At 44.3% G+C, this 24135-nt stretch overlaps 1 protein-coding gene and 1 pseudogene across 7 annotated transcripts in view; both read left to right on the top strand.

The window, feature by feature from the left end:
* KANSL3 (KAT8 regulatory NSL complex subunit 3) overlaps window positions 1–24135 on the top strand; it is a 43700-nt gene that overhangs the window by 5491 nt on the left and 14074 nt on the right. For 4 of the 7 annotated variants that reach the window (XM_068564133.1, XM_068564131.1, XM_068564132.1 and 1 more), the window contains exons 4-13: window positions 9014–9104; window positions 9247–9432; window positions 18489–18620; window positions 18850–18966; window positions 19195–19296; window positions 19364–19465; window positions 20649–20723; window positions 20903–21060; window positions 23411–23474; window positions 23911–24111. In XM_068564133.1, coding sequence (XP_068420234.1) covers window positions 9014–9104; window positions 9247–9432; window positions 18489–18620; window positions 18850–18966; window positions 19195–19296; window positions 19364–19465; window positions 20649–20723; window positions 20903–21060; window positions 23411–23474; window positions 23911–24111 — 1228 coding nt within the window. Of the gene's footprint in view, window positions 1–2183; window positions 2249–9013; window positions 9105–9246; window positions 9433–18488; window positions 18621–18849; window positions 18967–19194; window positions 19297–19363; window positions 19466–20648; window positions 20724–20902; window positions 21061–23410; window positions 23475–23910; window positions 24112–24135 lie in introns of all 7 variants that reach the window. The other 3 variants (XM_068564134.1, XM_068564137.1, XM_068564135.1) reach the window with 2 other exon arrangements.
* Window positions 14209–16615, top strand: LOC137778025 (zinc finger protein ubi-d4 pseudogene; annotated as a pseudogene).

The following is a 24135-nucleotide window of genomic DNA, read 5'->3' as shown; positions in this document are numbered from 1 at the left end:
TTCACTTAGCATAATGTTTTCAAGGTTCATCCATGTTGACGCATGTGTCAATATTTCATTCCCTTTTAATGCTGAATGATATTCTATGGTATGGATGTACCACATTTTGTTTATCCATTCATCTGTTGATGGATATTGGGGGTGCTAACACTTTTTGGTTATTATGAATGTCACTATGAATATTCATATACTTGTTTTTTTAAAAATAAATTTATTTATTTTTATTTATTTACTTTTGGCTGCGTTGGGTCTTCGTTGCTGCTGCGGGCTTTCTCTAGTTGTGGCGAGCGGGGGCTACTCTTCGTTGCGGTGCGCGGCCTTCTCATTGTGGTGGCTTCTCTTGTTGCGGAGCACGGGCTCTAGGCAAATGGGCTTCAGTAGTTTTGGCATGTGGGCTCAGTAGTTGTGGCTCAGGGGCTCTAGAGCTCAGGCTCAGTAGTTGTGGTGCACCGGCTTAGTTGCTCCGCAGCATGTGGGATCTTCCTGGACCAGGGCTCGAACCCATGTCCCCTGCATTGACAGATGGATTCTTAACCACTGGGCCACCAGGGAAGTCCCCATATACTTGTTTTTGTGTGGACATATGTTTTCATTTCTCTTGCATATATACCTGGGAGTGGAATTACTGGGTCATATGATTACTCTGTCTAACTTGTGAGGAATTTTCAGATTGTTCTCCAAAAGGGCTACATCATTTTAAATTCCCACCGGCGGTGTATGAGAGTTCCAGTTTTTCCACATCTTTGGCAACACTTGTTTTTAGTCTGTCTTTTTCTTATTATGACCATTCTAGTGGGTATGAAGTGACATCTCATTGTGGTTTTAATTTACATTTCCCTCATGGCTCTCTCTATATGTATTTACCTACTAAGGGAATGTTAAGATCTTTATATCAGGGGTTGGTAAGTGGTAAACTTGCCATAATGTTGGAGAGCTCTCACTTTATAATAATGGAAGAAAAAGAAGTAATTTGGTAGGAGGAAGGGTAGGAAAGTTTGAGGCTAATTGGCATGGTTTATGAGTTTGGCTGGAAGCAGGGAATGAGACTGAGCTGGTGTGCTTATGTGGTCAGGATAGTAGCTGTTGAAGGAGGAGCAGTTCTGAACCTTGGCTGAAGAGCTTTTGAAGAAGTTGTTCGGGGTCTTGAATTGGAATTAACATTGTGCCCTAAGAAGGGTAAATGCTCTCTAGAGCTTCAGATAAAGAGGAAAACTGCTGTGAATGAAGATCAACTGCTAGAATATTACCGGAGTCAATGAATTCAGCAAAATAGTTTATCACCATTGTTACAGTTAATAATACTAAAAATACTGACAATGGTAGTAACAAAAAAGAACTACCATTTGTTGAGTGCTTTCTAGGTGCCAGGCATTGTGCCAAGCGCTTCATATGCATTATCTCTTTTAAATCTCACAACTCTCCTAGGCATATCCCTTCTTCATCTCTATTTTACAAATGAAGAAACCGAGCTCAGGGAGTTGAAGAAACCTTAGGAAGTAGTGGAGCAGGGTTTTGTTTAAAGCGAGCAGTCTGACTCTGGAGCCCAGTGTTCTCAACTACTATACCTTCTCATTAAGGGTAGTAAAAAGACAGACCAGTTAGTTATGGCTGAACAAGGTGGCCTCACACTTACGTGTCCTTTATGGTGTTGGTTGCCTTGTCCTCAGTTTGCAGTTTCAGAAACTGCATGGGAGAATTGCATGAATTTTTCGATCAGTTTGCCCATGGTCATGATCAAAAGGTTTTGGGTGACTCTTCATGCTTACCAAAGTCATCAGAGACTTACTAATACATATGAATACCAGTTTCTTAATTTGTAAGAAGAGATACAACTGCAAGGCAGATGAGACACTGGGGTGGCCTGGCCCAGAGCTTTGATTCTCAGTAGGAGAGTCTGGGAAGCTATTCTGTTCCAGCAGTGGATGGCAAGTGGACAGCCTGCACAGGAGGTGCCCTCCTTCAACAAGGTAGCTGGATGCACCCATCTTTCCTCAAAGCAAGACGGGCCCACAGAGTTAGGCCAGGGCACACCTCCACCTGCCCAGTCCTGCACAGAAACACTGACAGATTCTAATCTTTGGCTTGTCTTTCTCCATGTGGACCTCCATCCCTGTGTTATGACATTGCCACAGATTGATATGATTAATTAGCGCTCAGTTTATCTCAGATTATTTGTCTTTTAGTGTCTGATGAGATTTTGGAGGCGTCCTTCTCCCATTAGCAACAGGCTTACAAACCATCTCTTCAGGTAGGTTACTTTTGCACACAGCTAATTTCATTATTTGATGGTACTTACTGGCTTCAATTTCAGAGGTCACCACTTTATGACCTTGTCCCCAAGTTCTGGATCTGTAGCCTGTTTGGAGGTTGCAGTTAGTTCTGTCTGCTTGATTATAATCATCTTGTTGCCATTCTTTCCCTTGATTTGATTGTTAAATTGCTGCTTCTTTTCTTCCTGTATAAAATCATGTAAAATTACAGTTTCCCACATCAAGAACTCATGGACTATATAGGACAGCTCCCTAGAAATCTGTTTTTCCTCAGAGAGATTACTGACCTCTCTTATCAGTGGATTCAGAAACTTAATTTTCTTTTTTAGTGCCCTATTTCGCCCTCTTGAATTATTTTAGTAGCAACTGCCTTCAGATAACTTTCTACGTTTAGAAAATGAAGGCCCCCCCCACCCAGCCCCAACTGACTCTGAGTTTCTCTAGTAATGCCTGATATTTCATGAAACAGTTTAATATCCCTCTCTTCTTGATTTAATTGTCTACATCAGGGGTTGGCAAACTATGGCCTATGCGCCAAATCCGGCCCATTGCTTATTTTTGTATGGCCCATGAGCTAAGAAATGGTTTTTACATTTTTAAGTGGTTGAAAAAAAATTTTTAAAAGACAGAAGAAATTCAAATTTCAGTGTCCATAAATACAGTTTTATTGGAACACAGTCATGCCCACTCATTTAGGTATTGTCTGTAGCTGCTTTTGCACTACAGCTGCGGAGTTGCATAGCTGTGACGGAAACCATATGGCACACAAACTCTAAAATATTTACTATCCAGTCCGTTATAGAAGAAGTTTGCCGACCTCTGGTCTAGAGTGCGTTCCTGTGTCTGCGTGCCAAAATCGTGTGACCTGGAGAACCTTTGAAAATGTTATACATTTGCTGGTGTAGTAATGTTGTCCCCAAGAAGTTGGACCAGCTTTTTCCCCCAGATGTTTGTCAAATGCCAAGTTTGATTAGATGCACAGCTTTTCAAAGACATTTAACAAAATACTCCTGACATATGATACTTGGGGGCATTGCTCTCAAATGGATTTTAGGATGTTGTCACCATTTCAGTAAAAGAATCTAGTGTCCTAAAGCAGGTTGTCTTGTCTTAGAAATCAGAACTTCTGAATTCAATTGAAAAAAATTCTCCTTTTCTAAATTTGCTCTAATTATCTCTCTCAATATTGTATGTATCTATATGTTAATCTCAGATGGATGTTTGAAATTTTGAGTTCAAGATCTTTGAGTTGTTTATTTTCCCTCCCTCTCCCTTCCTCTCTCCCTCCCTCTCTCTGTCCCTGTCATTCCTCTCTTCCTTTCTCCTGGTGTTTAAGCAAAGAATTTTATAATCTGAAAAAGTAAGTGTGACCTTTTTCTTCTCTCTGATGTTCTTTCTCTCTCTCTGCTTGCCTTCTGGTTTAAAAAAAATCCTTTAGACATTTTAATATTGAATTAGTATCAGAGAAAGAATTACCTTTGAAAATATCAGGTTCTGGGACTGATGTGACTTTTTGGCTGCTTTGGATAAGAGGAGCCAGAAGTCAGAATGTCATTCGGGTTCAGTGGGAGCGTGGAGAACGTGATTGTCTGATCTCATCTAAGCAATGGAGAGAAGGCATTTTTGCACTCACGAAAATTGAATAGGTTTAGGTGGGGGGAGCGTGTTGACTCACCACAGTTCCCATCAGCTATTTGACTGTTTAGACTTGTATTTAAAATTCTGTCTCCTGTTTTAAAATTTTTCCTTAATTATATCTTTTGCATGCTCTTAATCTTGGGTTAGATCATTTTTTTCTGCCCACTTAATTTTCCAGCCTCCCATGAAACTGGCAAAATATAGAGAACATGTTTCAGTTCTTGGAATCACTTTGTTACATATCCAGCAACCATCCTAAGAACTTTTTCCGGGGGTTTTAGACTCTCAACATTGTGGTTTTTCAGTTTAATTTCAGCTGTCATTGGTGTATGGTCGTAATTTCTAAATAGCTTACAGCCCCCCTCCCATTTTGTTCACATCATTTTCCTTGCTCCTGTCATTTCAGGTTTCAGAATAAATATAGAGTAAGAAAAACAAATAGAGAAAACATCCTGTTGTATAATAAAGAACAGGATAATTTTGGAAACATTGTCAGTACCTCATAAATAAAAATTATACCTCATTCTCTGTCCTTGGGATTAAGGTTTGCAACATGATCAGTAGGCTTTGAGAAAGGTCAAGAGATTGTTGAACATGAAGCAATTGTATTCATTGTTTAACCTGTTTGATTATCACTGAGCATTGTTGCTGGGGGTAAGGCTGCAGTATAATACTGCTTTCAAGATGTCGCAGGTTCTTTATACGTATTATTTTCACAGAGCTGAAATTCTAAAATTTTAACACAGATCTTTCATTTCTACTTCAAGAGATTTATCCTTCAGAGATACTTGCACAACCATGTGAAGATATAGATAGAATAGATGTGTGTTTGAGTGTATTGGGGAGAGGAGGGATGGTCACTGTGACTGTTTATAATAGCAATAAAAGGGACACAACCTGAATGCCCACCAATAGGGTAGAACCAGCCATTAAAAGCAAAGAAGTTTATTAAAATGGAAATATCCATGTATCTCCAGAGAGCTTTTTATAACCACCTGTGGACGTCCTCTGTCTCATCCCACCACCACCAAATCCCCAAGCCCATCCAAGAATCACTATACATATGAGAGATGCTATTCATGTTAGTGTGTTGTACATTTAAATAATGTGAAGGAAAATGAGATTATGAACCAATGGGCTGGAAGATGCTGGTTCCCACAAACCTTCCTGGTCCCAAAGTATCCTGAGTCCCAACTTTGAGTAAAAGCTTCTACTCCCCCATCTCCCAAATCCAGAATCTCTGAATATCAAGCCACAGCAAAAACTGACTAGATCCTAATGAAGTAGCAGAAATTAAGCCAAGAGAGCTATGGGAAAATAAGAAAAAGGACAATTCCAAGAAAGCTAAGACTGCTTCTAGTATGCCACAAGGGGTTATAAAAGGATGAGAGGCTTTGGAGGTTAAGGCGGAGTTAGCTGTGGCAACAAAAGCTACTAAACATAGAGGGTACTCCTGAAGAATTCTGTGATCATGGACTTCAGCTACTCTCATAGAGCTTTTGCTCCCATCCGTAGTCATAGCTACCTGAGCTTTTTATTGTTAGAAGGAACCATAAAGATCATCTAGTCCATCTCTTTTACAGTCAAGGAGACTGAGGGCACACAGCCAGCTCCTGGCTCATAGCTAGTGTTCTCCTGGACTGTGTAACTGTGGTAAGTTGTCAAACTGGAGACGTGGTAGGTGGAGATTTTATTTTACAGAAGGAAAGGATAGTGGGATAACTGTGCAATGTGCATAACAAAGGGTAATTTGCCTTCCATCTGCATGTTTACTGGGCCATGTTGTTGGTGTTAGAGAGATGACTTGTAGAAAAGAGAGTGTCTGGTTGGTGGGTTATGATGGGAAGGATGCTAGTCTGTCATAAAGTAAGAGAAATGGAGATTGCTGAAGTTGTTTGAGGCAACTTCCTTGTGGTTCAGGCACCCTGCTATAGCGAAGGTCTCAATTTACAGTTGGCCCACATGGTGTATCCGTGTTCCTCTGCTGCTCAGGACCCAGGCGCTTCTGTGGTAGGGAGTGAGAGGGTTTGAATTTGTACTGCACTATTTACAGGATTTAGAACGTAGTATGCATACAGTTCACCCGTTTCTTTATTCAGCAGATGTTCAAGTCCCTACTCTGTGTCAGACACTGCTTTATGTGCTGGGGATATAGCACTTAAAATGGATAAAAATCTCTGCCATCTTGGCCTTTACATTCTAGCAGAGGAAGACAAACCAAACAAATAAAATGGATAGAATGTGAGGTCGTGGTATGGCTGGAAGGGGGGATAGGGAATCCCAGGGTGGGAGTGAGGTGTCGGCAGTTTTAAGTATAGGTGAGTCAGGGAAAGCCTCAGTAGGTGACATTTGAACAAGAACCTGGAGATTGGAGAGGGAGCCATTGTTTCAGGTAAGGGGAGTGGATGGTTAGGGCCCCGTCTGTGCTGTGGGAGCATGCAGGGTGTGCATGGGGGAAATAAGGGGAGGGGGCAGTGTGGGGAAGCACAGTAAGCTGGGGACAGTCACGTGGATGAGGTTGGAGAGGCAGGGGGGTTCCAGACAGCCCATTGCAAGGACTTGGGCTTTCAGCTGATTGAAATGGGGCCATTGAAGGGTTTGAGCAGAGTGACATGATCTGATTTAGGTTTTTGCTTAATTTTTTTCCAAAATTGGTTTTCCAAAAGGTGGTACTAATTTATATTTCCATCAACAAAGTTTGGAAGGATCTATTTTCTTACACCCTCACAACAGAGTACTACTGAACTTCTTATGACTTCATTTTTTTAAAAATTAATTTATTTTATTTTTGGCTGCATTGGGTCTTTGCTGCTACGCGTGGGCTTTCTCTAGTTGCGGCGAGCGGGGACTACTCTTCGTTGCAGTGCCTGGGCTTCTCATTGCGGTGGCTTCTCTTTGTTGCGGAGCACGGGCTCTAGGTGCGCGGGCTTCAGTAGTTGTGGTGCACGGGCCTAGTTGCTCCACGGCATATGGGATCTTCCCAGACCAGGGCTCGAACCCGTGTCCCCTGCATTGGCAGGCGGATTCTTAACCACTGCGCCACCAGGGAAGTCCCTACATTTATTTATTTATTTATTTTTAAATATTTATTTATTTGGCATCGGGTCTTAGTTGCAGCACCAGGTTCTTCGTTGTGGTGTGTGGGCTTCTCTCTAGTTGTGGCACACAGGCTCTAGAGCGTGTGGGCTCAGTAGTTGCAACGTGCGGGTTCTGTAGTTGGTGGCGCGCAGGCTCTAGAGCACAGGCTTAGTTGCCCCATGGCATGTGGGATCTTATTTCCCCAACCAGGGATCGAACCCACATCCCCTGCATTGGAAGGCGGATTCTTAACCACTGGACCACCAGGGAAGGCCCAAGGGGGTTGACTGCCTTTTCATGAACTGCGTTTTCATGTTCTTTGCCCATTGTTTTTGTTTTGAGTGTTTTGTCTTTTTCTTAATAGTTTTCTAGAGGCTTTTTCTATTTTAATGAAACAGTAGTTATTTTTTCATTGTGTTTTGACTTCATTTATGATACTTTATTTTTTCCTTTACAGAAATTTGAAATTTTTATGTAGTTACATTTATCTTTCTTCTTTTTATGGCTTCTAGGTTTTAGGTCATACTTAGAAAGTTTTACTCATTCTAAGATATAGATTAGATAGGTAGATAGATTTTTTTTAAAATTAATTAATTAATTTATATTTTTGGCAGTGTTGGGTCTTCGTTTCTGTGCGAGGGCTTTCTCTAGTTGCGGCAAGCGGGGGCCACTCTTCATCGCGGCGTGCGGGCCTCTCACTTTCGTGGCCTCTCGTTGCGGAGCACAGGCTCCAGACACGCAGGCTCAGTAGTTGTGGCTCACGGGCCTAGTTGCTCCGCGGCATGTGGGATCTTACCAGACCAGGGCTCAAACCCATGTCCCCTGCATTGGCAGGCAGATTCTCAACCACTGCGCCACCAGGGAAGCCTGATAGATTTTTTTAATTACTGTTTTTTCCTAGTACTTTGGTCACTTTATTTTTATTTAACTTTTTATTCCACTTGAAATTTATTTTGGTATAAAGAGTGATGTGTAGGAATCCAGATTTTCTTTTTCCAATTGGCTAGTGGTTGTCACAGCCCTATTTACTTTATCCCTACTGATTTGGAGTGCTACCTTGATCTCATTCCAGGTTCTCATTTGGGTCTGGCATCCACCTAAAATTTTTTAAAGGAGATTTAATCACCAGTTTATTTTTATGGCAGGGAGAGTTGGTAAACAATTGGGCATCTTCTGTTACCTTTCTCTTAGTATCTTTAGGAAGATTACTGGCCAGAGTTGGAGTATCAGAGTAATTAAGATTGCCAGGAGTGGGGTGGAGGGGGGCTTTAGTCAGCTCCACACTGCTGTGCTGTGTGTCATTAGGTGGGGACAGGAGCAGTAGGACAGGTTTCTAATTGCAGGGAGTTGACAGCTGAGCTGGAGGAGGAACCATAAAGCCTTCCATAAGCAAGGTAAAAGTGTGTCTGCCAGGGTCATACGCAGGGATGATACAGAGTTAACTTATATGGAACAGACCATTCAAAAGTAAATTTGTTAATTGTGTGATATACAGGGGAAAAAATGGACAAGGGAGAAAGGTTAGTGAGGGGTGGATTATTAAGGAGTGGGAGAATAGCCACTTCATTTGTTATGTTTTTGTTCCTAAAGCTGATTTAAATAGGCCTCTTATCTTAGTCTGAGGTTTTAGTACATTAAAATGCTTTCTCATCCTGTCTCCCTTTTTGTGTGAAATATTAAACTTGTGAAATTCAAATATGTCTGTGCAATGGTGCCATGCTTTTGTTTACTAATGGATTATATTAGCCACTAGGTAATTAATTACCTTTGCTAGCACCAAAAAGACTCTGTTTGTGACTGGTTTTGACTTGTAGCGTGTATGTTAATACAAGTATATGTTGAGGTGATTCATTGGCAGGATTGGGACCAGAGTCTGGGTGTTGTGCTTTAGCTTCGTTCTAAGCTACTTTGAGTTATACTGCTTCATAGTGGGAACAAAAAACATGACATAATCTTCTTTGTACAGTGTACATGCATGGCGAGCATCCCCAGGGTTTGACTTTAATTCCTCAGAGTTTCTCTTATAGGACTGGCTGGACAATGGCCCAGAACAAGCTATTCAACAAGATCCTCAAAGCCCTGCAGTCTGATCGGCTTGCCCGCTTGGCCAACGAAGGGGTAAGACTCTAGAAGCCTGCCCACTGTGGGCTCCCCACTAGTTCGGGCCTCACAGGCTAGCTGACCTCACCCCGCTCCCCCCCCACCCCACGTTGCTAACGAGGTGGCCCTCATACTTTGTCCCCCCACTTACACCTTTCAGGCTTGTAACGAGCCAGTGCTGCGCCGTGTTGCCGTGGACAAGTGTGCGAGGAGAGTGCGGCAAGCTCTGGCGAGTGTGAGCTGGGACACCAAGCTGGTCCAGTGGCTGCACACCACCCTGGTGGAGACCTTGAGTCTGCCCATGCTGGCCGCCTACCTGGATGCTTTGCAGACACTGAAAGGGAAGGTGAGGCTGTGATTGGTGTCTGCCCTGTCCTGGGGTAGCCAGCCTCCGCTGTGGGTTCAAGAAGTGGGGCTGGGCGAGGTCATTGCCTGGTCAGCCTGGAGGGCATGACTGAAGCTAACGGGTTTGTTATCAGAAATAGGAGACATGGTATCATTTCGTGTTTTCACCTGGCGTAAATGTCTCTAGCCCTCCTGTCTCCAAACCAGAGAACATGTTTAGCCTCTACAGCCCTGCAGCTTGTGGTTTGAGGTGAGGTGAGAAAGGAGAAGATGAGGGGTTTACCAGGGAGGGGTGTTGAGAGGGGGGCAGGAAGCAGACCCGTGGTGCTGAGAGTGTGGGGGTGGGCGCGGGGAGGTGTTCCGGAGCAGGGAGCGCCGTGATGTGATGCCTTGGTCTCTCCTCATCATGATGAGCCTTCGGTAGCAACACTTTCACTTTAATCACTCTTTATAAAGCGTATCGTTAGCTTTCCCTGCTTTCTTACTTAGACAGTACTGCACAAAGTTAAACTGTTTTTCTTCATGATTGCAGTTTATTTTGGTTGCAGTTATTGCACTGGCCTGTGTTCGGTGTGATTGGAGTACAGGTTCTGGGGGCAGACTGCCTGGCTGACCTCATCTTGATTACTAATTAGCTGTGTATTCTTGGATTAGTGTCTCAATTTCCTTATCTCTAAAAAAATGGCTGATACTAATACCTATGTAGGATTTTTGTGAAAATTCATTAATTGAGATAGAATGCTTGGCACAATGTTTGGAACATAGGAAACCCACAATAACTGTTAATGATTTATAAGTGGTACCATCATTTTTAGAGTGTTTTGCTCCAATACAGAATGGCCTCAGGCAACTTGGATTAATTCAGTTCTTGACTTTTTTTTTTAAGTGGTTTTCTTCTACTTTGCAGGAAGCTGGCCTGTTTTTGTTTTTTGTTTTTTTTTGGCCTGTTTTGTTGCTATAATTTACCTGGCCAACAGCTTTCCCCAGCCATATTCCCCCAATTTCCAGACTTATTGTTTCCTACCTGTTTGTTACTTGAAGGTTGCTGAGTTTGTTTGAAAGCAAAAGAAGACTGGTTTAGTGTGGAAATAAAACAAAACTCAGGACCAGATGCGTTAATGAAATGCGTGGTAGGATATTTGACCTTAAATTATATATTCAACTATTTTGTGCCTGTAATGTGCCAGGCGCTGGGATGAGCAAGACAGAAATGCTGTCTACTCTGATGGAGCTTATTTTCTAGTGGAGAAAGAGACAGGAGAAAAGATAGTCCCAGACTTCCCCCTGTGCTGCTCCTCTGCAGTGGAGACCCTGGCCCAGGAGGTGAATAGTGGGCAGGCATGGGCACAGGGTGGGTGTGGAGCCAAGACAGGCCCCTGGCCGAGAACAGTGGCTTGTGAGTATTTCAGGCATTTTGAATGTTCTCCACAGCATTCCACCTATGGGAGGATTACGGCATTGCTGAATATCCCCTAGGAGATGAGTATTAGTAGTGCCCAGAGCCCACTTCTCTGCCTTAACATTGCATGGCCAGTATGCCTTGGAGGTCAATTCCCTCGTAAAGAAGTTGGCCCTGCTCCCCCACTGAAGTCACTGTCTGGATGTTCCCAAGTGAATGAAGTGGTGTAAGTGGTGTTCAGGTTCACTGAGCATGACGGACCACTGGCGGACTCCACAGGTGTGCCCAGTGCACGCTGCCCGGCCCTGCTTCTAGGTCATGGTGTGGGCTGGCTGGAATGGCAGAGGACACACAGTCAGCAGGGTCCCAGACTGTGAGCCGCTGTCCGCTTGAGGCGCTGCTCTCAGTGGTTCCTCTCCCTTCAGGCTCTTATTTTCCCATGACTCTCAGATTCACGACAAATACTTAGGTTGTTTCCCACAGCTTCTAGTGTTCCTGCTGGATGAGAATGCAGGTGGATGGGATCATGCTCTTGGCCCAGCTACTTTCACCACCAGACCTATTGTAAGGGGAGCAGAGAAGGTATAGACCCTATGTCTGCTGAGAGAGATGCAGTGCTGGAGAGACCAGGGATGTTTGGTCTGCCTGGCTCCAAGCAGAGAAGTTGGTTATTGATTAATTATTTCTAAGTATTCTTATTTACAGAAAGTGAGTTTCAAGGCTTTGTCATTTGAAAGGTGTACTCTTATTACTGCCAGCTAAAAGCTTTTAAAGTCTAATTTAGTCAGATCCTCTACCTCAAGGTGTTGAGTGGCTCACAGTGACAAAGTAAGTTACAAGAAATGGCCAGTTTAGGGTGAAGATCCTTTGCAGTTGGGCCCTAGCCTTTGCTACTAGCCTTACGTCCTCCTACTTCCTTACTCGAATTCTCGACTTCAGGCCATCTGTGCCTAGAATAAACCCTGTTCTTTCTTGCTTATATCTGGTGTCTCTGATTAGAAAGCTTTTCCCCATCTTCTGTCAGAATTCTTCAGAGTGCATCTCACTTCACATGCATCTTCAGATGAAAATTGCCCGCTCGCTTCCCTCTTTTCTGTTAGATGGTTTGAATCATAGTGTGAGGCTTATTTTTCTTTATGGCACTTACCAGCCCCATCTCTTTTGTGGTTTGTGTGCTTGTCTTCATTAACCCTTGTAGATTAAATTCCTTTGCAGTAGGCAGTAGGCTGGTGTCTTGTAACAGCAGTGTTGTGTAAACATTTGTTTCCTGAATTAAACTGAGAAAGTCTCATGGTTATATTCCCCTCATTTCTTTTTTTTTTTTTAATTAATTAATTTATTTATTTATTTATTTTTGGCTGTGTTGGGTCTTCGTTGCTGTGTGGGCTTTCTCTAGTTGCAGCGAGCAGGAACTACTCTTCCTTGCGGTGCGCGGGCTTCTCATTGCGGTGGCTTCTCTTGTTGCGGAGCATGGGCTCTAGGCATGCGGGCTTCAGTAGTTGTGCACGGGCTTAGTTGCTCCATGGCATTTGGGATCTTCCCGGACCAGGGCTCGAACCCGAGTCCCCTGCATTGGCAGGTGGATTCTTAAGCACTGCGCCACCAGGGAAGTCCCTCCCCTCATTTCTTGTACAGAAATCTTTTTAGTCTTGCTCTTTCAAAATTAGGATCATTGTCCTTGCTTATCATTGCTGGGAACAGCTTATCTTCTTGTCCTATCTTTGCATTTTTTATTTTAATTGAAGTATAATTGACAATATAGCATTATGTTAGTTTCAAGTATACAGTATAATGATTTGATATTTGTATGTATTGCTATATGATCACCACAATAAGTCTAGTTAGCATATGTCACCACACATAGTTACAAACATTTTTTTTTCTTGCAATGAGAATTTTTAAGATCTACTCTCTTAGCTACTTTCAAATCTGGAATACAGTATTATTAACTGTAGTCACCATGCTGTACATTACATTCCATGGCTTTATTTATTTTGTACTTTTTGATCCCTTTTACCCATTTCACTATCCTCCACCCCCTCCCTCTGGCAACCACCAGTCTGTTCTTTGTACCTGTGAGTTTGGTTTTCTGTTTTGTTTGTTCTGTTTTTCTTTAGATTCCACATACAAGTGAGATCATACGATATTTATGTTTCCCTGTCTGACTTAACTTCACTTAGCACAGTGCCCTCAGGGTCCATCCATGTTTTCGCAAATGGCAAGATTTCCTTCTTTTTTATGGCTGAATAATATTCGTGTGTGTGTGTGTAGAAAACGTGGCATATATATATATATATATGCCACATTTTCTTTATCCATTCATCCATCAGTGGACACTTAGGTTATTTCCATATCTTGCCTATTGTACATAATGCTGCAGTGAACATGGGGATACATATATCTTTTTGAGTTAGTGTTGTTTTCTTCAGATAAATACACGGAAGTGGAATTGCTTCATCATATGATAGTTCTATTTTTAATTTTTTGAGGAACATCCTTACTGTTTTTCATAGTAGCTGCACCAATTTACATTCTCACCAGCGTGCACAGGGGTTCCCTTTTCTCCACATCCTTGCCAAAATTTGTTAATGCTTGTCTTTTTGATAATAGACATTGTAACAGGTGTGAGATGATATCTCATTTTGGTTTTGACTTGTATTTCCCTTATGATTAATAATGTTGAGCATCTTTTCGTGTACCTGTTGGTCATCTGTATATCTTCTTTGGAAAAATGTCTATTCAGATCTGCCCATTTTTTAATCAGATTGTTTATTTTGTTGATGTTGCGTTGCATGAGTTCTTCATATGTTTTGAGTATTAACCCCTTATCAGACACATGATTTGCAAATATTTTCTCCCATTCAGTAGGTTGCTTTTTCATTTTGTTGATGTTTTCCTTTGCTATGCAGACGCTTTTTAGTTTGTAGTCCCACTTGTTTATTTTTGCTTTTGCTGCCTTCACTTTTGGTGTCAGATCCAAAAAATCATTGCCAAGACTAATGTCAAAGAGCTTACTGCCTATGTTTTCTTCTAGGAGTTTTATGGTTTCAGATCTTCATTCAGGTCTTTAATCCTTTCTGAGTTAATTTTTGTGTATGATGTAATATAGTGGTCCAGTTTCATTCTTTTGCATGTAGCTGTCCAGTTTTCCCAACACCATTTATTGAAGAGACTGTCCTTTCCCCACTGTATGTTCTTGGCTCCTTTGTTGTAAATTAATTGACCATATATGCATGGGTTTATTTCTAGGCTGTCTATTCTGTTCCATTCATCTGTGATTCTGTTTTTATGCCAATGCCGTGCTGTTTTGATTAGTATAACTTTGTAAAATAGTTTGAAATCAAGAAGCATAATGCCGATTCCCCGTGCGGCCCCAGCGCCTGCGCGCTGCAGGCTTCGGGCCTCCCGGCCTGAGGGAAAGGAGCCGGGAAGATGGCGGCTGTGGTGGAAAATGTAGTGAAGCTCCTTGGGGAGCAGTATTACAAAGACGCAATGGAGCAGTGCCACAATTACAATGCCCGCCTCTGTGCTGAGCGCAGCGTGCGCCTGCCTTTCTTGGACTCACAGACTGGAGTAGCACAGAGCAACTGTTATATCTGGACGGAAAAGCGACACCGGGGTCCAGGATTGGCCTCTGGGCAGCTGTACTCCTACCCTGCCCGGCGCTGGCGGAAAAAGCGGCGAGCCCACCCTCCTGAGGATCCAAGACTCTCTTTCCCATCTATTAAACCAGACACAGACCAGACCCTGAAGAAGGAGGGGCTGATCTCTCAGGACGGCAGTAGTTTAGAGGCTCTGTTGCGCACCGACCCCCAGGAGAAGCGAGGCGCCCCAGATCCCCGAGCTGATGATGACAGCCTGGGCGAGTTTCCTGTGACGAACAGTCGAGCACGGAAGCGGATCCTAGAACCGGATGACTTCCTGGATGACCTCGATGATGAGGACTATGAAGAAGACACTCCCAAGCGTCGGGGCAAGGGGAAGTCCAAGGGTAAAGGTGTGGGCAGGGCCCGTAAGAAGCTGGACGCTTCCATCCTGGAGGATCGAGATAAACCCTATGCCTGTGACATTTGTGGAAAACGTTACAAGAACCGACCAGGCCTCAGTTACCACTATGCCCACTCCCACTTGGCTGAGGAGGAGGGCGAGGGCAAGGAAGACTCGCAGCCACCCACCCCGGTTTCCCAGAGGTCCGAGGAGCAGAAATCCAAGAAGGGTCCCGATGGATTGGCCCTGCCCAACAACTACTGTGACTTCTGCCTGGGGGACTCCAAGATCAACAAGAAGACAGGACAGCCCGAGGAGCTGGTGTCCTGTTCTGACTGTGGCCGCTCAGGGCATCCATCCTGCCTCCAGTTCACCCCCGTGATGATGGCAGCAGTGAAGACCTGCCGCTGGCAGCGCATCGAGTGCAAGTGCTGCAACATCTGTGGCACCTCCGAGAACGATGACCAGCTGCTCTTCTGTGATGACTGCGATCGTGGCTACCACATGTATTGTCTCACCCCGTCTATGTCTGAGCCTCCTGAAGGAAGTTGGAGCTGCCACTTGTGTCTGGACCTGCTGAAGGAGAAAGCTTCCATCTACCAGAATCAGAACTCCTCTTGATGTGGCCACTCCCGATCCCCCATACATCTAGGGCTGTTTCTTTCCTGTTTTTCATACCCACCTTCCCTTCCTAATCTCTTTCACAAGTCCAGAGAACCTCGGGGAGGTCGTGCCAACCTGCCTTTGGCAGCAGCAAGCTGAGGTGGCAGCTCTGACCGCCTCTGGCCCCAGGCCCTCAGGGAGAACGGAGCATCACACTGCCCCAAGGCACACCTGTGGGCCCAGCTTCTCACTGTTCTCCATGAAGTGCATTCACTCTGTCTGCCTCGGGCCCCGGCCCTGGTATTCACAGGGTTCAAACCGTGTCCTCCGAGAACGAGTGGGAGAGCAGCTCACTTCTCTCAGCTCTGCCTCCACTCTGGTCCCCAGGGTTTCCCCTTCCCCTGGAGGTGAGCCCGGCTGGGGCCTCTGCCAGAGCAGCTGGGAGTGAGAACTGAGCAAGCTTGCAAGAAGCTTCCGGTGCCCTCTGTGCTGCTTAGCCTCACAGCCTCCTTCCCCCAGAGTGGCTCTCTGCAGCTCTCTGTTCCTGCTACCCAGGATCCTTTGCCTGAGCCAGGATGCTCTTGGTCACCCTCCTGGCTCTATCCCATTCCCACCACCCCACGCCACGGGGAGTAGCAGCTTCACCTGATTGTTCCTTGTGCTTGCCTGGCTCACTGTCACGGGCGCTGGTCTCTAGTGACTGAAGCATTCCCCACCCTTGTTATTTCCTGTCTTCTGCCTCCCCTCCTTATTCCCTTTGGTTTTGTGGGGAGAGGGGAAGCATTAGGGGGCCAGGCCAACTGCTTGGGGGCCACAGGGAGATGTTGGATAATGTGCCTGTTTTTTAACTCGATGAAAAAGCCTACCTCCGAAACCCCCTTTTTGTTCTTCCTGGACCTGGGCATTCAGCTCCTGCCCTTAACTGAATTGGGAGCCTCTGCCTCCTGCTCTGTGTATCCTGGCTCCTGGGTGGTGGGGAAACCACATAGACATCCCTTTCTTCCCTGGCACACTCACTAGCAGCTGGTAAGGTCTTTGCACCCTGATTCTTCAATTTTCTGCCCGGTGACACATTAAGTAGTGTGGGGGGCGGGGACAGTCCATGCCAGGACACCCTGGAGTGTCCTTCCCCTTGGCTGTGGGCAGGCCCTAATTCACTGTCATTTTGGAGTTGAGGTGTCTTTTTTTTCTTTCTTTCTTTCTTTAGTTCCTGTATTTTAAGCATTAGTACAAATAAACATTTTTACACAGAAGAAAAAAAAAAAAAAAAAGAAGCATAATGCCTCCAGCCTCATTCTTTGTTCTCAAGATTGCTTTGGCTATTCAGGGTCTTTTGTGCTTCCATATAAATTTTAGGATTGTTTGTTCTATTTCTGTGAAAAATGCCACTGGAATTTTGATAGGGATTGCATTGAATTTGTACAGTAGATTGCTTTGGGTGGTATGGACATTTTAACAATATTACTTTTTCCAGTCTGTGAGCACAAAATATCTTTCCATTTATTTGTGTCTTAGTTTCTTTCATTAATGTCTTATAGTTTTCAGTGTACATGTTTTTCACCTCCTTGGTTAAATTTAATCCTAGGTATTTTATTCTTTTTGATGCAGTTGTAAACGAGAAAGTTTTCTTGATTTCTCTATTAGTGTATAGAAATGCAGCAGATTTTTGTATATTGATTTTGTATCCTGCAACTTCACTGAATTCGTTTATTCTAATGGTTGTTTTTGGTGGAGTCTAGGGTTTGCTCTATATAATATGATGTCATCTGCAAATAGTGACGGTTTTACTCCTTTCTAATTCGGATGCCTTTACTTTCTTTTTCTTGCCTAATCGTTCTAGCTTGGACTTCCAATACTATGCTGAATACAAGTGGTGCGAGTGGGCGTCCTTGTCTTGTTCCTGATCTTAGAGGAAAAGCTTCCAGTTTTTCACTGTTGAGTACGATGTTAGCTATGGACTGAACTTCTACAGCCTGCATCACTGTAGTAGTCTTTATTCTCCAGTTTCTCAAAAAAAGTTTATTTTTCTGAAAACTACCTCTAACAGTTAAAAATCTTTCCTTTCCCCTAGGTCATTTTGACCTCTTGTGGGTAGTATGGGATTCACACAGATAATTCTTCTCAGTGTAAGCATCAGCATGTCTGAAACCTATATTTACACATCTGTGAGGTCACATTTTTGGTGAATTGTAAGGGTGTAATGTGTAGCCAGTGATACGGAGGGCCAACTGTAAAGTTATACACAGATTTTCGACTGCGTGGGGGGTTGGCACCCAACCCCGTGTTGTTCAAGGGTCAAGTGTATACACAGTATAGTAGGATATATTATTTGGGGCACAATAACATATTTTTTTAACACTCCACAGTTTGAAGGCAGTATATTAGAAGTAAGTGCAGAGTTTTGTTTTGTTTTTAATTTATAAAATCAACTAGTGTTCACTGAGGAAATTCAGAAAATACAGATGTCTAAAGAAAAAAATTCATAACTCCATAAAGTTCATTATTAACCTTTTGGCATATTTTCTTGTAGTATTTTTTCTGAGTAGAGATAATTTTTATATTTTCTGTTTACCTTTAACATTTTAGCAAATTATTTCCCTATGTTATTACAAATTGTTTTAAATATTTAAAATTAATCCATAATATCTAGTTATGTAGATAGTTTGCTTAACCACTTCCTTGTATATGCCTTTATGTTGTGTCCACTTTTTGACTATTATTGAGAGTGAATTTGTCTTTTGCTTACCCCCCACCCCCACCGTGTGTGTGTGTGTGTGTGTGTGTGTATTTCTGATACAGGTTGTTAAGAAAGGGATAAGAATAAGTTTAAGTCTCTTGATGCGTGTCACCAGATTGGTTTCCAGAGGATTGTATCCACTTATCTATAATATGATGGGAGGCATATTTTTCAGCCATGCACTTATTTGTACTTTTCTCGTGAGGAAAGTTTGAGAGGCGTAGTTGAAATCTTTCCTTGGCTCATAGTGGGGCTGCGTCCTCCCACCTGATCCTGGTGGTGGGGTCTCCTACTTCATGCTGGAAGCATCTTTGCTCTCCCTTGCTTCTAGATCCCTACCTTGATTGACCGGATGCTCGTGTCGTCCAACACGAAGACCGGGGCTGCTGGAGCTGAGGCCTTGTCCCTCCTACTGAAGAGGCCCTGGGACCCTGCTGTGGGAGTGCTCTCTCATAACAAACCAGTAAGTTGGACTTAACTGTGGCCCATGAAATTGTTTTTAGAATCCAGTCTTAGAACTTTGGCAAGAGGATAATGGCTTGTTTAGCTTGCTTTCATTAATAACTGGCTGGGTGTAGTGCTTAACGTAGTTTCCTGAGCAAATTAGCATTGGTTGGGATAAGAAGGGTACTGGGGTTCCGTGGAGGAGCACCTCTCACTCACTGGCTCTCTGGTGGGGTCTTTCTCCTTAGAGCAAACTCCCCGGCTCTCCTCTCATTCTCATCGCCCCCTCTGGGCCCTCCAGCTCCGTGTTCCCCACCTCGCGCCGCCACCGCTTCTGGCAGTCTCAGCTGTCCTGCTTAGGCAAGGTATGTACTGGGCAGGAGGAACTCCTCCTGGGGAGGATCGAGCAGACAGAAAGGAAGAGGGGGTCAAAACGGATGAACTTAAACGTGGAGCATTCCCCCAAGTCTCTTTTTGTCTAGAATGCCAATGGTGCTTATCCGAGGTTGAAGGGATTTAGGTAGGTTAAGCAGACTCGAGAGGAGATTTGAAACTTAGCTCTGCTGTCATGGCTGCCACTCTCTTTCCTTTAGGTCATCCCTGTTGCCACCCATCTGCTGAACAATGGTAGTGGAGTAGGAGTTCTGCAGTGTCTGGAGCACATGACTGGGGCAGTGCGAAGCAAAGTGCTGGAGGTGAGAATGTCCCTATTTCAGTTCACTGTGGCACACCCGACATTCTGCACCAATCTGTGGCCTCCAGTCTTACTGTCTTCTTTCTCTTCCCACAAAGATTCATAGCCATTTCCCCCACAAACCCATTATCTTGATTGGCTGGAATACAGGAGCTTTGGTGGCCTGTCACGTAAGTAATCCCCGTCTCATTGGGAGGTTGTCCTTAGATAGACTGCTGCTGCTACTACTGATAGTGACTGCTGAGCGCTTTTTAATGTTCCAGAGCACTGTGCTGGATGCTTTGCCTACAAACTTTACTTTTTAACTTTATTGTGGAAAATTTTAAGCAGAAATTGAGAGGGAGGATAGACTAGTACAATAAACCCCTTGGGCCCCTCACCCAGCTTTGCCAGTGATCAGCTCATGGCCAAGCTTTTTTCATCTTACCTCTGCCTACTTTCAGTATCCTCCAGTTATTTTGAAGAAAATCTCAAATATCGTATCATTGTGTTTATATATATATATTTCAGAATGTATCTCTGAAAAAATTTTTTTCTTTCTCCCCCTAGACATAAGTACTATTCTCCCACCTAAACAAAACAAAACAAAACAAAACAATAATTGTAGCCAGCAAAAATTTTAATAGCTCTGTAATTTGATGTTGTGTTCCTGCTCTTTCCCTTTCCAAGGCATCAGAGAACCTTTTCTTTATTATTTTACATACACTTGCATGTATATTAGTTTGTATAAGTGCCTCTGACCTGTCCAAAGCCCCAATTCTCAAGTGGATCAAGTAAGCAAAGTCTGTGCTGCTTCATGTAGTGTAAGTGACATCTCGGGGCGTGAGAGGAAGAAGGCTACCTCCCGGTACTCCCTGGTCCCAAGGATGGCAGTACCCTGTCAGCGACTGCTCTAAGAAATTTGGGGTGTCTGGGAGCTATCTATTAAGTTCAAAAGGGAGAGATTTTCTTCACTTAAGGGAAAAGAGCAACATTTGTGTTCTCCTGATTGCATTTGCTATTAGTGGAGGGAAAAGGGAGGACTCTAGCCTTGCAAATTGCCAGGATGGAAGTATTAAACTTCCCATCCTATGGTTCAGCCCTCTCCTGGGGTCCACTGAGGGCCCCAGTTCTCTAGGTGGTGGCTTCTGGTAGAACAGCACATCTTGTGTTCTTTGCTCTTACTGCTGCAACTATGGCTGGTGCACCTAGGGGTTATGTCCTAACCTAGTTATGTACACCTAGGGGTTATGTCATGACAGCGGGGGAGGAGGTGGGACTGGCTGGTGGGTCTGGACCACCCCTGGATTCTGGGTAGGATGTAGCTGCAGTGAAGTCATTTGACCTTGAGACAAACCGTGCCATTATTTCCAGGTGTCGGTGATGGAATACGTCACTGCAGTTGTCTGCCTTGGGTTTCCTCTGCTTACCGTGGATGGCCCCAGAGGGGTAAGCGCAGGGTGTGGCTGATTTCAGGGTCACTGGCAGGTGAGAGTACGGGAGTGCGTGCCTTGCCCAAGCTGCTGTTCAGTGACTGCAGTTGCCCAGCTGACTCTCTTGAGCATACTTGCCAGGGCAGTACTCAGTGAATATGCACTGGCTGACTGTAAAACCTGGATCTGTTTTAGGATGTGGATGATCCCCTCTTGGATATGAAGACTCCAGTCCTCTTTGTCATTGGTCAGAATTCCCTGCAGTGTCACCCTGAAGCCATGGAGGACTTCCGGGAGAAGATTCGGGCTGAGAACAGCTTGGTGGTGGTTGGGGGAGCTGATGATAATCTCAGGTGGGTAGGTTCCCCCAGAGCTGCAAGGGTGCCATGTTGGAGAGATGCTTATCAGGTGGTGATGAAAAGAGGGCATTAAAAAACTTTAAAAAAATTTTTTTAAACTAATTCAGATTTCTAAAAAGTTGCAAAATTAGTACCAAGAAATTCCCTATACTGTTCACCCAGATTTCCCAAATGTTAACATCTTACATAACCAAAGTGTAATTATCGAAGTCAGGAAATTAACATGGATATGATACTGTTATCTTATCTACAGACTCACATTTCATCAGTTATCTCACTAATGTTCTTTTCTGGTCCAGGAACAAATCCAGATCACACATTGCTGTTGGTTGCCTGTCTCCTCAGTCTCCTTAATTTGGTACTGTTCCTTAGTCTGTCTTTGTCTTTCATGACCTTGACACTTTTGAAGACTTCTATTTTGTAGATGGTCCCTCAATTTAGGTTTTTGACATTATCTTATGATTAGGTTGAGGGTGCACATTATTCGCAGGAATGCTATGGAGCTGATGTGCCCTCAGTGCACCCCTCAGGGGCTACGTGGTGTTGATATGCCTTATTACTGGTGATGTTAACTTTGATCAAGGAAGCATCTGCCAGGTTTCTCTACTGTAAAGTTACTATTTTTCTCTTTGTAGTTAGTCATCTTGTGGGGAGAAAATACTTTGAGATGTTGTAATTATAGTCTTGGCCATTGTGCTTTCACTGGGGTAGGCATTTCTTCACGTTTTGTTCCTTACTGAGGATGAATGTGAACATAGATTTTATTTGTGTTAAGCATCCTTTTATATATTTTGGAATATAAACAGCCAAAGTTTGGAGAGGATTTTAAATTTATTTATTTTTAAATTTATTTTATTTTTGGCTTCGTTGGGTCTTCGTTGCTGCACGTGGGCTTTCTCTAGTTGTGGCGAGCAGGGGCTACTCTTCGTTGAGGTGCGCGGGCTTCTCATTCTGGTGGCTTCTCTTGTTGCAGAGCACGGGCTCTAGGCGCACGGGCTCAGTAGTTGTGGCTCGTGGGCTCTAGAACGCAGGCTCAGTAGTTGGGGCGCAAGGGCTTAGTTGCTCCGCAGCATGTGTAATCTTCCTGGACCAGGGCTCAAACCCATGTCCCCTGCATTGGCAGGTGGATTCTTAACCACTGTGCCACCAGGGAAGCCCTGGAGAGGGTTTTAGGAGGGCACCTTTAGTCATTGAGATGGCCATTCTTACAAGTCTGGCTGCCTGTAGGGCCTTTAGTTATGTTTTTATGAAAGGTACTGAAAAAGAGGTTGTATCCTTTACTGGTCTCCTTTTTTATATGCTCAGTCTTAGATATTAACTTCATTTGTGTGCTTTAAGTGGAGAGCTTAAAGCGAATACCTATTCCCACCTCTCTTGTCAGTTTCTTACCCAGAGATGCTTTGGAGAAGTCCTCCTGGCCTAGAATCTAATCCTTTGATGCTCAAGGCAATGTTTGCTTGTAAATACATTATCTTTCTTGCTAATTCAGACATTCTTATCTATAGGAGAATAGACTGTGTGTGTTGAGTCATGGTGAGGGAGCAGGAAAAATGGAAATAACCCTTAGTGAGAGTTACGTTGTGAGGCTGCTTATGAGACCTATTTGCGTGGTGCCAAGAGCATTGGACTGAGAACTGGGAGACCTCAATTTAGTCTTGGCTCCCTTGCTAAGAAGCTTGGGTAAAATACTTAACTTCTGGGACTCTGTCCTCATCCATAAAATGAGCATTGTTACACAAGGTCAGAGGCCTACAACCAGTAAATTGGGGTCTCAGAATTTGGAGGCTCAGAATGTTGTTCTTCATCCTGTCACTTGGTGCCCTGTTTCTCTCTCTGCTGAGAAGACCCCCAGTCAGAAGCCAGGGGGTTTAAGGCTGGCTTTCAAAGAGGAGAATGCAGCCAGCTGTGGTCAGTTTCTGTCATCCCTTTAGAACTAACCTGTGGCCACCTTGCCTTCTCTCCTGCTAATCGCATTTCAGTAGCACCCAGTAATCTCAGGGTTTGGGTCTGTGTTGGGGTGCCTCGAGATGAGGTCTTAGCAATCAGATAGAGTTTACCTGTGAAGCCATACGTATAGGGCTTCTGAAGTGTACCATCCCGGGTACTTTCCATGTATTCTTTGGTTCTTTACATATGTTGTTTTGTGTCATCCCCATTAACTCCATGAGTGAGGTGTTATGGTTCCCCATTTTGCAGATGTGGAAACTGAGGTTCAGAGAGGTTGCAGACCTGCCTGAGGGCTAACATAGTCTTCCTTCTTGGGTCTAGAGAATAACCAACACAGCAGAGAAATGGTGCTGTGGAATGTTTGGAAAGTAAACATTTCCTCTTTTTTGTCTCTTAGAATAAGCAAAGCAAAAAAGAAATCGGAAGGGTTGACTCAGAGCATGGTGGACAGATGTATTCAGGTACACAGTAGCTTTATGTGGTTTTCTCAGCTAGGCTTGCCTTTCTGTAACCTTTTAGGCTCGGTCTTGTTGGCAGCAGCCTGTTGACTAAGGAGGATGGGTATCCACTGCGGCCTCTGTTAGGCCTAAATCATAAGCAAAGAAGAGGGGGAAAGGAGAGTAACGATCTAAGACATGAGCAGAGCATGAGGGGAGGAAGGGTTCATTGGAGGAGTGGTAAAGCGTGACCACCCCAGAGTACTGCCTCACGGGTGCAGGGCGCAGGCTCCTGCTGGTCCTTGGCTGAGGAGGCTGGGGTTTGTGCCAGGCTTTGTGTGGTAGGAGGGACCGGCACACTGACTTCAAAGCTGAGGTGAATCGATTTTAGTCGGGACTATCGGGGAGGCTCCTGTTCTCCAGACATGGACTCAGAGGCCTTGACCCCTCTTTACACTAGGATGAGATTGTGGACTTCCTGACTGGAGTGCTCACTCGAGCGGAGGGGCACGTGGGCTCTGAGCCTCGGGATCAGGACGCTGAGAAGAAGAAGAAGCCCCGGGACGTGGCCCGCAGAGACCTGGCCTTTGAGGTCTCTGAGCGGGGCAGTCGACCTGCGTCACCAGCTGCCAAGCTACCTGCCTCACCCTCAGGCTCGGAGGTAATGCGGAAAGGGAGGGAGTGC

This window comes from Eschrichtius robustus, chromosome 15, assembly GCF_028021215.1.
Source record: "Eschrichtius robustus isolate mEscRob2 chromosome 15, mEscRob2.pri, whole genome shotgun sequence".
Lineage (NCBI taxonomy): Eukaryota > Metazoa > Chordata > Mammalia > Artiodactyla > Eschrichtiidae > Eschrichtius > Eschrichtius robustus.
Note: the sequence above shows the minus strand (reverse complement) of the source record. Positions and strands in the feature narration are given on the sequence as shown.